We start from the raw sequence: 15,452 nt of genomic DNA, 5'->3' as shown, positions 1-15,452 counted from the left end.
TTTGACTTGAAACTGGGCCTTTCAAAGACTCTGTTTTGTAAGCTAAACATGCTGGAGGTCAATAAGCATAAATAAATAGAGTCCTGCTAAAGTATTCCTATCCAATGAACTCTTTCATGATATGTCATGGTAGAACTGTATACTTGAACGTTTGTAAGTATTTCCCTATTCTTTTATAAATAATTCTCAAGCTATTTAGAATATAAATTGACTCTTAAGAGTCAGTGCAGCACATGGATGTGTTTTAATCTAGACCACGCCGTTTTACCTTTGCCTGTATGTTTACAGTGGCTGCCCTGCTGCAGGGTGAACCTTCACCCCCTGAAGAAAATGTGTTCCTACCATCACCCAGCAGATTTGAGTAGTTCTCTGTGAGATGCTCAATGCTTTGGATGATGTTGCTTTCTCATCCCTGACCTGTATGCTGAGGTACTTGGTGTCCGTGAATCTCTCTGTTCACTTCTGCAACCAGTCGGAGGCCTTTAAAAACAGCTGTATTTACACTCAGCTCAAATTCCACACAAGTTTTAGGTGTTTTCCGAAGGACAATTTAGGTTTTTATGTAGCTATAATAAGATTAAAGTGGGATGAACACATATTCATGCCACCATTTTCAGACTTTTATTAAAATAAAATACTAATACCCTTTACAATTATGCATTACTGTGCTGCTATGCACCTCCAATTAAGTAGAATCAAGTTTGTTGTAGCAATAAATACTTTTGCAAAGCATTGTTTATAGGGCCAGGAGTGCACCCTGCTTGAATCTGCTTAAGATGATGATGTTTTGACTGTTAGGGTTTGAAAGTAAACAGGCCCAACCTTATTTTGTATTGACGATGCCATCACATCAGAGGGGCGCCCATTGCACACACACCTCCACATTTCCCTTTTACACATTTCACATTGTTTAAGTCGACTGGCCTCTATGCATGCATTCTGAAGGCTGCTCCGTGAGCCGTCAATGGGTTCGTGATGGATGTTACGTCAAAACAATCAGCATTGTCGGGGCTGTAGCCATTTACACCTCGTAACAGATTTGGTCCAACCCCGAGATGGGCACACTGTTTAATGAGCATTTCGGAAAATTTGAGGGTGATATTCGCGCTGTTCCCATAAAACGCTGCAATATGACAGGTCGGTGCTCGACTGGAATGATGTAAATAACTACAAACTGTTTCGCCACCAGCCCCTCAGACGCACGGTGTGGCGCGCGACTCTCACGCGTAGGCATTTTGTGACATCTGTAAATAATAACCTCCAGGACCAGCAGGTAAACACACGGAGAGCTTTTGCTTCGGCTCTGTCAGAGGCAGACTCGCCCCTTTTTTTTTTTTTTTTTTTTTTTCCTCCCCCTGACTTACCCGATTTGAAAAACGCCGCTATGTCTGCCGCGTCCTTTGCAGCCTCATCTAGCCCCTCTCCTGCGCTCATGGCTGCGGTCGCTCGGGCGGAAACGGCTTTAGGTATCCGTGGGTTGTTTCTATTGCTTCAAGTCGGAACCGATCAACGAATGCGAATCCTGGCGACTTTCATTGAAGCCGATCCATAATATCCTATCCCCTCAATGAGCGACAAGCCTCCTCCGTTTTGGCCGAGAGGGGAAAATCCTGGCGACCGATCGGCGGCGCTCCCGAGTTGGGACGTGAGGCAGAGGATGAGGAGGAGGTGGCGGAGGAAGAGGGAGGAGGGTGGGGGACGATAATGAGAGAAGGCGGAGGTAAAAGAGGAGGAGAACAGATGAAGGAGGGCTATTCCGATTCAAGGGGTGGGTGAGGGTGGGATATCCTGGGATTCCGTTTGGGGGTGTGCGGGGGGTGGGGGGGGGGTGTTTGGTGCAATGTGCGCCACCCAATATTTTTTTTTTTTTCTTTTTTGATGTGCGCCACACGCTGCGGTGCTGATGCGGACTGCGTGGGTGTCAGGATCCTGTCTTAATTGCTTAAGCGGAGATGCTCCGACAGATAACATCATAACATCCACCGGGAACTACTCCGCCTCCTCTTCTTTATAGACTACCTTCTCGCAAACAATTTGTTAAATTTCTTGTCAATAAAATATTTGGTTTTCTAATTAGATGATTATTATCTTTTTTTTTATATCCGACTACAGGAATACTCATATTGTAAGCTATTCCATGTTATCGGTATTATATTAGCATGACTTTGCCCATATGCGGGACAAAATGATAGTAAAATGAAAGGATGAGTTCACTCGCTCTTCATCTCCTGCTGATGAAGATGATGCTACAGTATGAGGTCATTTGCCCCACAAACCTAACCCAGTTCTCCCTATGAGCTCCGGCTCAGTCTTTTTTTCCTATATATGTTGAGCTACTGCCATCTAGGGGTTGTTCAAATACATTGCACCGTGAGGGTTATTAAATGCAAGCACAACTTAAAGGGCGAGTCCTATTTATTTCAAAGTGAGGTTTATTAAAAATAATAATTTAATAATTTCTCTACTTGTCGAAGGCAATTGTAATACTGTTATAAAAATTGTAGATAAGCATTGAACACTGCCACGATAGTGCAAATTGATTATTACCAGTCTCTCCATACGTTGATATTTTTTAATGCAATGTCACATGCATTTAATGTTCTAAATGCTTTCTATTTTGAAAGACAAATTGGTGAAAAAGGAAATAAAAAATGAGAAGAGAGGAAAAACGTCACACCCACTATGTTTTTTTTTTCTCTTCTTGCTCCTTTGTTGCCCTGGTAACTAACAACACAAGTGCTTCGAAGAGGAAGGGTTCTGCAAAATCTCTGCAAACTTAACTAAATTAACTTGAAAGAAAAAAAGGAGCAGTGGTTGGATGTATGGGTAATTTTTTTCTTCTATGAGGAGTTTTCTTAAGGAAGAAAAGTTGAAGCCATGTCCTTCAGCTCCCGGAATGCTAAGATCAGCTACAGAAGCAGGACCAGCCAGTCGTCTATGTCTGTGGAGATGCAGAAGGAAATGCAGGTTTGGGCTAATAATAATAATAATAATAATAATAATAATACACAAGAGTGAAGATGAGTGTAATGCTTCCCCCCCCAAAAAAAAAAAAAAATCTCTAAACTGGTTAAAAGCTTCTTTTTTTAATTATGTAAAAGAAAAAAAAAGTAAATGTGCCCATTAAATGTTAATCACTTTTTGAAATGTGCTTATTTATCATTTTTAATTTCTGATACATTTTAAAGTGACTGTTTGATTTGACCATTCGCTGTTGCTCATCTAAAGTTTAACAGCTCAGTCATCTGGCTTAAACATTAACCAGGACTGAAAACAAACCTCCAGTGTTTTCTATGTGGTAGCATCAGCTAGTTTGATCTGTTTGTATAATTTTGCGAATGCTAAAGGTTTTGAAGTAGAACTTTATATTTTTGTTAATATAAAAGTGTTTAACTGTTTACAGATGCCTTCATAGAATTATTACACACTTCATTTTCAACTTTAAATCCTGAAAGCCTTTTAGTAATTACACGGAGATCCACTTGATTAGATTCCCTGGTGCAACAAAGTAGAGTAAAAATGGCAGCATTACAGCAGTGCATCGTGTCGTTTGTACTGTAGCCATCTCTCCACAAGATGGTGGCACATTCCTTAAATGTTTAAATTGTTTAAATTCCTTAGTTTCCACAAGGGTTGCCTAAATGTAAAAATGCTGTACAAAGATAATGAATGCAGTCAAAGTTTACTTTTGATATTGCAGTACTATATCAGGTTGGCTTTATTGTCTTGAGCTGGTGAGAAATATTCATTCAGAACCACTGAGTCAACAATTCCTTGGCAGTTTCTTCTTCTTTTCATTGCAGATTAATTAAATTTGGTTTCTTTTAATCCCATTGAAGTTGTTTGGTTTATATATGTACAGCTTCTCCACCAGCTATTAAAGTAGTATCCCTATGCTAGACTGTGCCAACTTTGTATCACTGAAGGACACCATTTTTCTGGACAGACTACACTATTCTAAAGTACAAAACTCCCTCATGAATCCTACAATGTCATTAGATTCATTTTCTATGGAAGAAGAGTTTTACAATATCTTTCTTTCCACTGAAGAGAATATCAACGAGACTTTTTTTCTGTGCCATCAGCTCTGACCAAACATGGACAACTTCTCAAGTGTCACGTTAACTGAAACAGACAATGGAATATATTTCAGTACATCTATCATGTAGTGAAATATATCAGAAACAGATCATCTGTCCATTATGTATGCTGAAATGCATGATCAATATAACTTGTCCCACATCTATTTTAACATTTTAACTTTTTTTTTTTCTTTTTTCTGCAGGGTAAGCTTAAATATTCCCAGTGAAAACACAGACCTGTTCCTGTCTTAGTCAATGTATTCTCATTTGGGGAGCCAGCCTCTTCATTTATAATTCATAATCACTCTCTTGTTTCGTGGCAGCTTACAAGCAGAAAGTTCAACACAGAAATATCAGCTCATGGCCGAACCAAATTTTATTGCTATGCTTTCCTGTCTCTTCTCCGACACACAGGGATCCTTAGAGACATCTAATTTATTCTTGAACATGTTCTGAGTACTGGGTCAGAGTTCTGTGTGTATCATGTAGTTTCAAACCAATCAACAACAGTTATCCTTGCATGACCCAACCTCTTACCAGGGACCAGATGAACTGGACTGACAGTCTTATTCAGCTTGAGGAATACTCCTCTGCGTCTACTGCCAGATTTCAAACTCAGGGAATTTTAAGGCAACAGTGCTAAGCTCCAATCCAGTGTGCAGTCCACTGATGAATCATTACTTATAACTCTGAACTGTAACCACTATTTGCATAATCTTTAAACAAATTGTTTTCTGTATGTGGTGTCTACATTCTCACTGCTGAGCATAGATTTGAATAATAATAATAATAATAAAAAACGTACTTGAAGACCATGGACTCTTGACTTACACTTGCAATTAAGAGAAACATTTTAAGTAATCTGAATACGATACTAGAAGAATTAAAATAGTGCATAATTGCTTAGCCTTTTCAACCTGGCTTGTTGACTTTGTTGCATCTCCAATTGCTTTTATCACAGCTTGATCTTTGAGCTCACTAATGGAAATTCTAAGTTTTTATCAATTAGACTGCAACATTCTCTGACAACAGTTAACAGATAAGCACAAACTTTTAATTGGATTGAGACTCAGACTGTTTGCTAGCTATGCCTTTGACTATATATATGATTTCCTAGAAAGAAAAGTCTTAAAATTTCAATGCCCACCAATACATACACTGCAGAGATAACGACTGCCAGGGAGATTTATTCTGATGGCGTCCAACAACTGCTCCAGTTACACCTCTTTGGGCCAGTCCAGATTTAACATTCATCACTGAATCTATCACCAGTTTATCCACAATTCATGATTGTTTCTTTAGCTGACTATAATCTTGCTTTGTCCAGTTTAGTTGTTAAAACTGCTCACACAGACATTGATTCCTTTTTCTGTTATTTTTTATTTTATCTTTTTTTTTTGTCATTTGCCTTTCATTTTTCTGGTTTGACACTGATATCTTCCCTGATGTAGCCTTACCTTTTACAACCCACCATTGTGTTTGTGTGCGCCATCTTATTGTAGGCACAGCTTACTTGGAAAAATAAATATCTGACAAACTCTGTCGATTTTCCTGCTCTTCTCTTGGGAGATCATTATGGTCAACAATGACTCTCTTAACTGCAAAACTTTTTTAGCATTTGCAGGCTTGAAACAAATGCAAATACTTCTCTCAAAAGTACAGACGCTAGGTGAGCTGAAATTATATCAAAATGAAGAAATTATAATTATGATGTTTAATACTGATTAGTTCCACAGAATTAAACAAAAACATACTTAAAAAAATACCTTATTTTTGTGGTCTTTAGTTCAAGGTTGTTACATGTGGTTTGTATAAGCAACTATTTTACTATTTTTTTACAGATAGCATATTAACTCACAATGTATCATAAACTTATCTTCTAGTGGCACCGTCTGTTCGCTGTCACACAACTGCTCTAACTATGTGAGTAAAACAATCATTATACAATGGTCATTCAGACAGCATAATGAAGGTGCGAGTGTGTGAAACCACAACACTCACTCACCATATAGGTCACACGTGTTTGCGGTGCATTTGCACTTCAAGAGAGCCAGTGTTTGAACATCCCCCCCCCCCCACCAACCAAACAGTCTTTCTACCCTAACTCTCCTTTGTCTCTCCATCCTATTGTTATAAAAGTCTGGTAAGGTGAGAGCGGGACCATGATAATTACCATGCTGACAGGACGTCATCCAACACCACATTATCTAGTTAGCAGTACCCTTTCACGAGCAACGCTCTGATAATTTCAGGGCACTAACCTTTCTCTCATGCCAAACAAGGAGGCTGATTGCTCCCATAGTGCAGTAAAACCACTTCTTCTCTGTTGTCTTGTCTTTGTAGTTCTCTAATGTCATGAAAAGCTAAATCAGCTAAGCGTTTGGAATGATATAAAAAGGACAGCCAGTCTGAAAGGCCGTCTACAACTATGCTGCATTTTAAACCAGACTATCAAAACAAGGTAAGGTGACCCAAGAGTTCTGATGTTACAGACGAGCTAGCTGCTCAATTAGCGTTGGCTGACTGTAATTCATCATTGATTAGCTGTTGTTTTTCTTTTGTATCCCTGAGTAAGGAAGCTATTAAGTTCAGAACTGATATTTCTCTGTGAGGTATGGTAGTGCACGAGTAGTTGATATTTAGCAAAGTTGTTGCAAAGAAATGAAATGGGATGTTTTGGGGTTTTATTGGTTATTATAGCTTTTATGCGTCACTGAGCAACGGATATTACACAAAATGTTATTTCATTAAAATACAATCTTTCTGGGGTTCATTTTCCAACATAGAGTAACTTTGATAAATTGATTTGTGGGCAAATTTATCAAGTTTCTCTGGTCTTTATGGCTTTAACCTTTCTTTAATACCTTTAAGATTTGTTATGAAATAAATGCATGAAAAATTTGCACTTAGAGCTACTTTTTCAGAAGGAACTTATCTTGTATAAAGTCCTAAGACACAAGTTGGTTGTACCATTTTCAAGAGGAAGTTTTTATCTCGACCTCTTGACGACATAAAGTGCCATGGAATAAGCTCTAAATGAATGGAGCTTATGGTTAGGTGGTCTTGACTACAAATCTATTTTCTGTTGTGTTCCTTGGTCACCATGATGCTGTTTCAAACAGATCTCCCCCTGTGGCTATTTAATTACAGACAAGAAAACTCTATTTGACTATCAGGTTAAATTATTTGACCTTGGAATTCAAATGGTGGGACTGGTATAATTTCGGCCAGTCTTTGAGCCACTGTCCTGCAGTTTTTAGATGCATCCTGACTCCACCACCACTGAGTCAAATGAATGCTTCATTACGAGTCCACTCCAGCACTTAGTGATGCTCAGGAGGCAACTTGACCTTATAATTCAGGAGTGTTGGAGCATAGATGCATTTAAAGCTACAGGGCACCAGCTCATGAGGACTGGATTTGGAGAATTACTAATTTAGCTCAAGTGGTACAAAAGGTTTTAGCATAGCTCTGTTAATACGGTCAGGAGAAGGTCAAATGTAAAATAAAAGACAAAAAAAAAAAAAAAAATTCTCAATAGTCCTGACCTTAAAATCATGAAAAATAATAATCGCTGCTTAAAATTAGGTTAATCAGGCAGCTGAAATGTAATCAGGTTCAATTAATCCTTCCAACAAGTAGCCAACTATCAAAACCATTTTTTAAAAGCTTTACTGGTGTTTCTAGTATTATATTAAAAATAAATAAATAAAAAAAGCCTTTTAATTGCTTTTGACCTTTTGTTCAACAAAATATCTACTGCATTCTGCTCACTGAGCACATCTTAAAAACAAAGGGACAAAATGCTGGGAAGAAGATAAAATAAAATTTCCTATATGCGTTAATATCTGTAAACTAAGTACCGGATCTCATCTACACACTTTTGTTTTTTCATGTCTCCATGTGGTGCTAAACTCAAATTGTATTTGGAGTGGCGATTAGTCATATAGATAGCATTTCCAGCTGCAGCTCACCTGGTTGGGTAGTCAACACTGACAATTGATAGCCTTAACCCTTCCGAGGTGCGAGTGCACATGCAGATGAGAAAGTGATAGGTGGCTATCGAGAAGACGCAGGAGAGGTGAGGTGCTGATCAGCAAGCTGTCATGTCACAGATGTTTAGGAAGAGGCACTGGAGACAAATTGTTTCAAAGGTCATTCGGGTAAGAGAAATAATTTGAGTGACTGGGTTGCCAGCTGACGATATTTTTCTTCCGTTCTCATCTACTTCTCTTACTGTCCTGCTAAATGCCATCTTCAGCTCTTTCATTTCCTACCATGACATTGGAAATGGAACGAACAGAAATAAACTCAACGAGTTTTCGTTTTTGTTATAATTCTATGCTTGGCAGCATATTACCATTTTTTCACATCATGCATCATCGTGCATGATAACCTGTTGTGTTGTATTTTTTCATTTTATTTTGTTTTGTCACAACAGTTTACTTTTTAATTTCAGAGCTGACAGTTCAGCATAGGACTTGCCCAGTTTGGCACGGCTTATCTCTGCCTGGGCTTTTGTTCACTTCTGAAGGATTTCAATGTTTGTACTGTTGTGACGGGAGTCTGCCTCTGAATGGTTTCCCCTCTGTGTAATGCAAAGAAATAAACATGCGTGACTACCATTGGATGAAACTGTTGATTTGTGCCTGTGTATTGCTTTTGGCATAGATTCCACCTGCTCATTAAATTCATGTGCAGCATAACACTTTATGTATTATGTATTTTTGCTTTTTGATGTTGCCGTTTAGAAACTCAGGACTCAAGACAGAGAAAAGTTGCAAAACGTTAAAGAGAAGTCCCCCAGACAGCTGTAGTGTGTACTGTTTACATGTCTGACCAATAATGCTACTGTGGTTGAGTTTTGTTCGGAAATCTTCTAAAAGATAAGAAATTATTTTCAGTCTGACATCAATAACCACTTTTTTTTTTTTTTTGCATCTGTGCTACTTTTACGTAACTGTTCAATTCAACTGAATGCTACTTTATTAAACCTAAATGTAAATAATTCTTTGCACGACCATATCCTGAGGTTTCACAGCAGAGCCTGAACAGAGCAAGACTTCTTTATCAGTTTGCGGTGCTTTTAAAGGCACTGTAAAAGTGAAGTAACTCAGACATTGCTTTTAGTTTTAAATCGATCTAAGTGACTTTGTATTAGCCATTTTAGAAAGTATGATATATGGCTACATATATCCATATATCGTACTTACCATGTATTCCATGTGTATGTGGAACACATGGTAAAATGTCTCACTACTAGGTTGTACATGTTAAAGGAGGAGCATTAGCTTTTATGTCAGTATGTTTAGATAAAGTATTTTTATCTATTTCAAACTAAAGTCTCAAATTGGGCAAAGTTTCTTTTTCAGAGAGACTATAAACTGTATACTTTATGAGATGAAGGAGGATAATATTTTATGAGCAAAATAAGGTCTCTTCAAATGCAAACTTTATTCTTGCAAACTCCATCTGCTCATTAAAACAATATATAAACTAATGGTAATACAATTTATATACTGATTAATAAACAAACAAGATGGTGTTAACCACTTAAACTGAATTGTTAATAGTTTGTGAATTGAAGGCCCTTAGTTAATGAAGATAGCCATTTTAAATGGCATCTATCTCTCTTTGCATAGAAACATAAACTCTAAATTTGTGCATATAACTTCTAAAACAGAAAACATCCCCGGGCAGGTCATATGTGTCCTATTTTTTCTCAGAACAAGCGTTTGGCTTCTTCTGGTTCTGTTAGATCTCTTAGCCTTGTTCCTGTAAGTTGGAAATGGTTACTAGTAAAGGCTCACGAGGGTGTTGTCTGCCCAGTTTACTCCAGTGCTGGAAGGCTGTTGGGATATTTGGCTGATCCAGTCTTCCAAACTTAATTGTAACCAATTTGATAAAAAATATCTTGCAGAAAGACTAAATTAGATTTTATTAAACGAAACGCATCCAAATTTTAAACAAGTATTATGTTATACACTTGTGTGTTAACTTTAATGGGGACATCTGTTATTTCTTTGTGTTTCTGGTTAGTCAGAGCTTGTCTATTTTTTATTTTTGGTTCTCTGCCCCATCTCACTAAGCTCTCAGTAGCACACATGATACAGTGCTTTTGTCACGTCTACAACAGTCAGCAAAACAAACAAAAAAAGTGATTGATCTGCTTGTGGGACTACAATTGGGATTTTTTTTCACAGTGAAAGTGAAATTGTCCCAAAACGCATAATATGAATATCACAATCTGAAGCAATTCTATTACCTTTATGGTGCACTGTTAGAAGAGGCAATTCATAATAAACTTTGAATAATAAAAATGTAACATGTATGTGCATGCATTTAAATTTTACAAATCTAAAAAAATAAGGTACTACAAGTACCTTACAATCAGTAAGTGATGAAAGGTACTTGTAGTTATGACTATAATCTCCAAACTCTTTGTGTGAATTGATTTTCAACTACTGGAGTTGAATGATGTGGCTTGTAATGTGAATCCTAATCACACTCACAGACATCCCGAATCGGTGGTCAAACAGTGTTGCAGAGGTAGAGCAGCCTTTTTTACATATGAACCTCTGAAACCATCCTCTTACCGCTTTCTTCCATTACCTTGAACATGACTCTTGCATTCAGCCACAACAACCTCTTATCCCGATTTAATTGCATTACCACATTTCCTATGCTAGATTTTTTTAAAAGCCCTCACTAGGCTGATCAAAGCTCTTTGTCTGAATGCCTATCATCACAGTCCCTATAAAAAATATTCAGTTTCTTCTTCTTTTAAAACCCCAAATACATTAATTCCTGTCTACAACTTTAAAGGAGATATGATAAATAATATGATATACACTTTACTATACTTTGTCACTCAGCTGTTTAATAATGCAATTAATAAAAAAATATACAAGTTACATCTCTCTTATTGGCTGTCTACTTTACTGCCACTAGTCACCTATTAGGGGTTGTTTGTGCAATGATTTTCCTTATAAGAAAGAGAATAATGAGAACAGTAAAACAAACAAAAGCTAAATATAAGGCTCTCCTTCTACTTCTGTTGTGGTTCAATCTGATTAAAGATGGTGGAGAAAATGGGTTTCTGAAACTAAAACTCATTTTTTTCTTTCTCAGATTTAATGTCAGACATAATCACTCAAAATTAGACCAAAGCCAGGGAGAGGACAAGTCATTCTTGGAGTAAAGAAAACTACTGTTTTAGGTCGATTCTTAATGTTCATTTTCAAAGATCATTTTAGTTGTAGAAAATGAATAAAATGATCTTATTTAGTTTTTGGTTCTATTAATCTAGAATTTAATTCTTGATTCTGATAGGGACTAGCTCTAATGCATAATACCTTTGTTTGACATAAAGTATGATGTTGGGAGAGAGGCGGGATACTCTGGAGAGCCAGTCCATCACAGGGCAACACAGAAACACACAGCCCTAAAAGACTTAGACTCATACCGAAGTATAATGTAGAGCAACCACTTAATCTAACATTCATATTTTTGGATTGTGGAAGAACATGCAAACTCAATGCAGGCAGACCCCTTCCCAGAATTATAACTCAATATCATCCTTAAGGCAGTATAGCACTGTTAACAACATCAACAACTGTAATTGGGTCACCTCGGGGATCTTTACCAAAACCATTTTTAACCTTCCTGATACATTCTGATTTGCACATTGCCAAACCTCTACAGCTTCCAATGGCCAAATGTGCTAATGCTCTTACTAACTCTGACACCCTCTCTAAACGAGGAAGCCGGCCTGCTCCTCCTCTCACTAGCCAATCCCCCGGGGTCTAACTAAGAAAGACTCCTTTCAGTTTTCACTTTTCAGCCTTGAAGCTTTTATAGGATTATTCTTCTGCAGTTACACTGAAGCTAATCCCACCCAATTTTTCCACCATTTTTCTTATCTTCTTAATGAAAATAACAATAATAATAATAAAAACTCTCTGTATTTTCATTTCATTCACCTAAGCTTTTATGTATTAGTGACACCCTTTGTTTCCATAAATCATAACTTTCAGACTCTAATTATACCAGGCTTTGAAATGTATCCTTCAACACTTTGCTATGATTTCAGTGGTGTTATATTTAGCTCCGCCTGGCTGCTTTTTGATCTTCTTCAGATACGCTGGAATAAACCTGCTGCAGAACAAACGTCCATAATATTTTATGCTATTATAACTCCTGTAAGGCCTGTTTGTTCATGAAATGAATGAGAAGTTTCAATATGAAACTTCATTAGAATATATTGTGCTTCGGAACCTACTGTTTTTTAAGTGTAAGACCAAGATAAAGACCAAATGGTATGTTTCCTGTAATTGTAGTGTGCAGCGTTATCCTAATGCTAAAAAAGCTGTGAAATCTGGCCACTCAGTGCAGATCGCAAACCTTCTGATGGAGACGTATGCTTAAAAGTTAAGATGAATATTTGAATATTGTTGTGTCTGAGTTGATGTTAAACAGGAAAATAAAATTTAAAATGAATAAACAACAATTATTTAAAAAAGATATTTAATCTAATGGACAAATTTATTAGTTATTACTTTTTGCTGAATCACACAATGACTTTACCTTTGCTTAATGGATTAAATTAAGTCAGTACTTAATCAACATGAAGTACTTATTAGTTTTTACTTCAGAGCTCATCCATATCAGTTCAACAATAACATCTATCTGTACATTTTTTTTTTATGCAGCAAAAGCTAAAAGAGGAGCGTGAGGCTAAGCGCGCCCAGCTGGACGGAAGACATGACTACATCCTCAATATTGTGGCTTCATGCCTGGGACTGGAGAAGTCTGATGTTGAAGATGCCATTCTGGAAGGAAATCAGGTGTGTGAGTTAAACTTTCTCTTAAATGTCCTTATTGTTTAAGGAGGAAACAATAAGTAACCTTCAAAAAACAAAGAATATAGTTTTGCCAATTTTGAAAAGAAACCAAGTGAAAGCTCTCAATCATTTCTTTTTTTATGTGCTATTTTTATCTGTTGTCCTGGGCATTGCAAAAGCACAAAATAGTTAGGAAAGACTACAATAAGCAGTCAGGAAGTTCATTTAAAATTATCTATGATTTCAAATGAATAAATGTGCAATGATAACTGTAACATAGGACATTATCACATATTAGTAGCACACATTTATAAACTACTTGAATTTTTGCAACTAGTACTGAAAAAAAGTGTGATTTAGACTGAATTGATTTTGAAACTATGCATTTTTCTGTTTGGGATGTTTTGAAAAATAATTTTGCAGTCTGGTTGTTATTTTTTCAGTGTTATATAACATTTTCCATCAACGTCTGCAAAATCTCATGATGCCGATTTATTTTGTTTCTTGGAACAGATTGATCGTATGGAACAGTTCTTTGTGGCAAGTGGTCTTCCACACCTCATGTTTTATTATCAGGACACTGAACTCGCAGAAGGAGGTAACATGACAAAAAGAGCACTCAGTGAATCAAAACTGACTAAATATCTTCAGTGCAATTATTTTTGTTGCTAGTGATAATATAGAAAACGGTCCAGCAGTAACGTAGACTGATGACTAACTCCTTATTTCAGCAGCTGCAACCTCTCCACCCACCCGGCTTGATTCCCACCAGCCAGGTCACATAAGGAAAGTGTTTGTAACTGATGGAAGGGACGTGGCATTGACCGGAGTTTGCGTCTTCTTCACAAGAGCAAACACTTTGAAAGCAATAACTTCCGAGAACATACACAGAGTGAGTCAGTGTTTTGATAAAAGCATAGGCCTTTTCTCTCTAATATGAATAAATAATGTTTTCAGATTAAAATACAACTTTGGCCTGGACTCTGAGAGTAAGACCTGAGAAATTTTACACATTAACTAAATTATGTGAAATAGATCTAAAATAAAACCCGGTAGTAAGTAAATTACACATATTATTGACCTGTTCTGAACAAATAAATTCTGGGGCAACAGAAAAGAAACAGAACTTCAACATCTGTTTCAGTCAGAATGCAGTGCTAAAAGGTATTTGACTAAATCTAACAAAACATTTGAAAAAAATTTTTAAATTTCTGAGTGAAGCTTGAAGGATAAATGGTGCCCATGAATGCTTCTTTTGTCTAAAGATAAGTGGGACAGCAGGGGTGTTCATCAATAACACTGTGATATCACATGTTGTTTTGTTCATTGATTGTAGCTGCCCACATGCTGCCTGCAGGAAAGTTAATCACCTCTGCTGGTAAAAGACTGTTTGCTACAGGTTATAGCAAAAGGAGCAGAAAGAATGATACACCATGTAGATTTGTTTCACAGATGGTAAACAGATAGACCTTTACTTATATATTGAATAGAACTCATTTCCGTTTTTGTCATATAACAGACATGAATGAGTGGTACTTTTCATTCTTAAAATGCTTTATTTCAAAGGCAAAAATCAACCATTAACTATCTTATGTGAAATAAATCTAAAATAAAACCATGTTGTTTATATTTTTTAAACTGAGGTGAAGTGAACATCTCTTTTGTATTTTAAATGTAAAAAAGTTTCTGTTTATGTTAAATTTCAACAATAAAATGTAGCGGGTCCACCAGAGGCACAAACAGTTCCAAAGTAACCAAAGCACAAACAGTTTACAATATCTTCTGAGGCTAATGAGGAAAGCGAGTGAAATTCCCTTTGATTATCATTGATGTTCACACTCCAGTCCGGCAGGTGGCGGTAAAAACACCTTAAGTTGGTTTGTCAACCACCAATAAAACACTTAAGAAGTGGCGCGTGAATACAGGTGGCAACCACCATATATATTCGTCTGCAGTGCACAAAGATAACTGGTAGTAAACCTCCCATTTATTGTCATAACTAGACTTATTGATAGTTAAATCAAAGATCAGCAAGTGAAGGTAGTTCTACTTGATCTTTTATGTAATTACAACGGTAGCACACCTTTTTATGCTACTATATATTTAAAAGCACTTTCTTGAAGGCAGATTGTCAACAGACGGACTATTTAAGTTTTTACTCACCCGCTTTGGACGTGTGCAAAATGCGGCAGACGTAGCATTGACATCCAGTGAGACTTTGTTCACACCATTCTTCCTCTGGCTTCAAAAGACTTGGGCTTTAACAGGTTTGTTTCTCCGTTGTTTCCAGCAAATGACCTTAGCAAGAAACTTGTCTGTTGTCTTTGCCTCAGCTTTGGCTTAGCAAAAATGACTCAAAAAACGTCCCCTGTAACTCATTGAGTTCCACTATTTTTGCCATTATACCGCTGTTTGTTTGTAGGAGGTCTGCTCTACTTCCGCATGGGGGCGGAGTCGGCGTCAGGTCTGATAAGAAAGACAAGCCGAAGGTTTCTGACAAATAAAAATAGGCTAGACCAGTGGTTCC

At 37.1% G+C, this 15,452-nt stretch overlaps 2 protein-coding genes across 5 annotated transcripts in view; one reads left to right on the top strand and one right to left on the bottom strand.

Annotated features, from left to right (window-relative positions):
* The window catches only part of triob (trio Rho guanine nucleotide exchange factor b), a 112,179-nt gene extending 110,484 nt beyond the window's left edge, over window positions 1-1,695 (bottom strand). For 2 of the 4 annotated variants that reach the window (XM_015035599.1, XM_015035626.1), the window contains exon 1: window positions 1,365-1,694. In XM_015035599.1, the coding sequence (XP_014891085.1) occupies window positions 1,365-1,434 (70 nt within the window). In that variant the 5' untranslated portion in view covers window positions 1,435-1,694. Of the gene's footprint in view, window positions 1-1,364 lie in introns of all 4 variants that reach the window. The other 2 variants (XM_015035609.1, XM_015035590.1) reach the window with 2 other exon arrangements.
* A 943-nt stretch (window positions 1,696-2,638) lies between these two features.
* Window positions 2,639-15,452, top strand: part of dnah5 (dynein, axonemal, heavy chain 5) — a 93,308-nt gene continuing 80,494 nt past the window's right edge. Inside the window, exons 1-4 of the mRNA XM_015035576.1 lie at window positions 2,639-2,967; window positions 12,794-12,928; window positions 13,439-13,523; window positions 13,657-13,817. Coding sequence (XP_014891062.1) covers window positions 2,878-2,967; window positions 12,794-12,928; window positions 13,439-13,523; window positions 13,657-13,817 — 471 coding nt within the window. The 5' untranslated portion in view covers window positions 2,639-2,877. The remainder of the gene's footprint in view (window positions 2,968-12,793; window positions 12,929-13,438; window positions 13,524-13,656; window positions 13,818-15,452) is intronic.

The sequence above is a fragment of the Poecilia latipinna genome, unplaced genomic scaffold (genome assembly GCF_001443285.1).
Source record: "Poecilia latipinna isolate Pla-1442-1.1 unplaced genomic scaffold, P_latipinna-1.0 Scaffold21, whole genome shotgun sequence".
Classification (NCBI taxonomy): Eukaryota; Metazoa; Chordata; class Actinopteri; order Cyprinodontiformes; family Poeciliidae; genus Poecilia; species Poecilia latipinna.
This window is presented reverse-complemented; position numbering and strand designations above follow the sequence as displayed.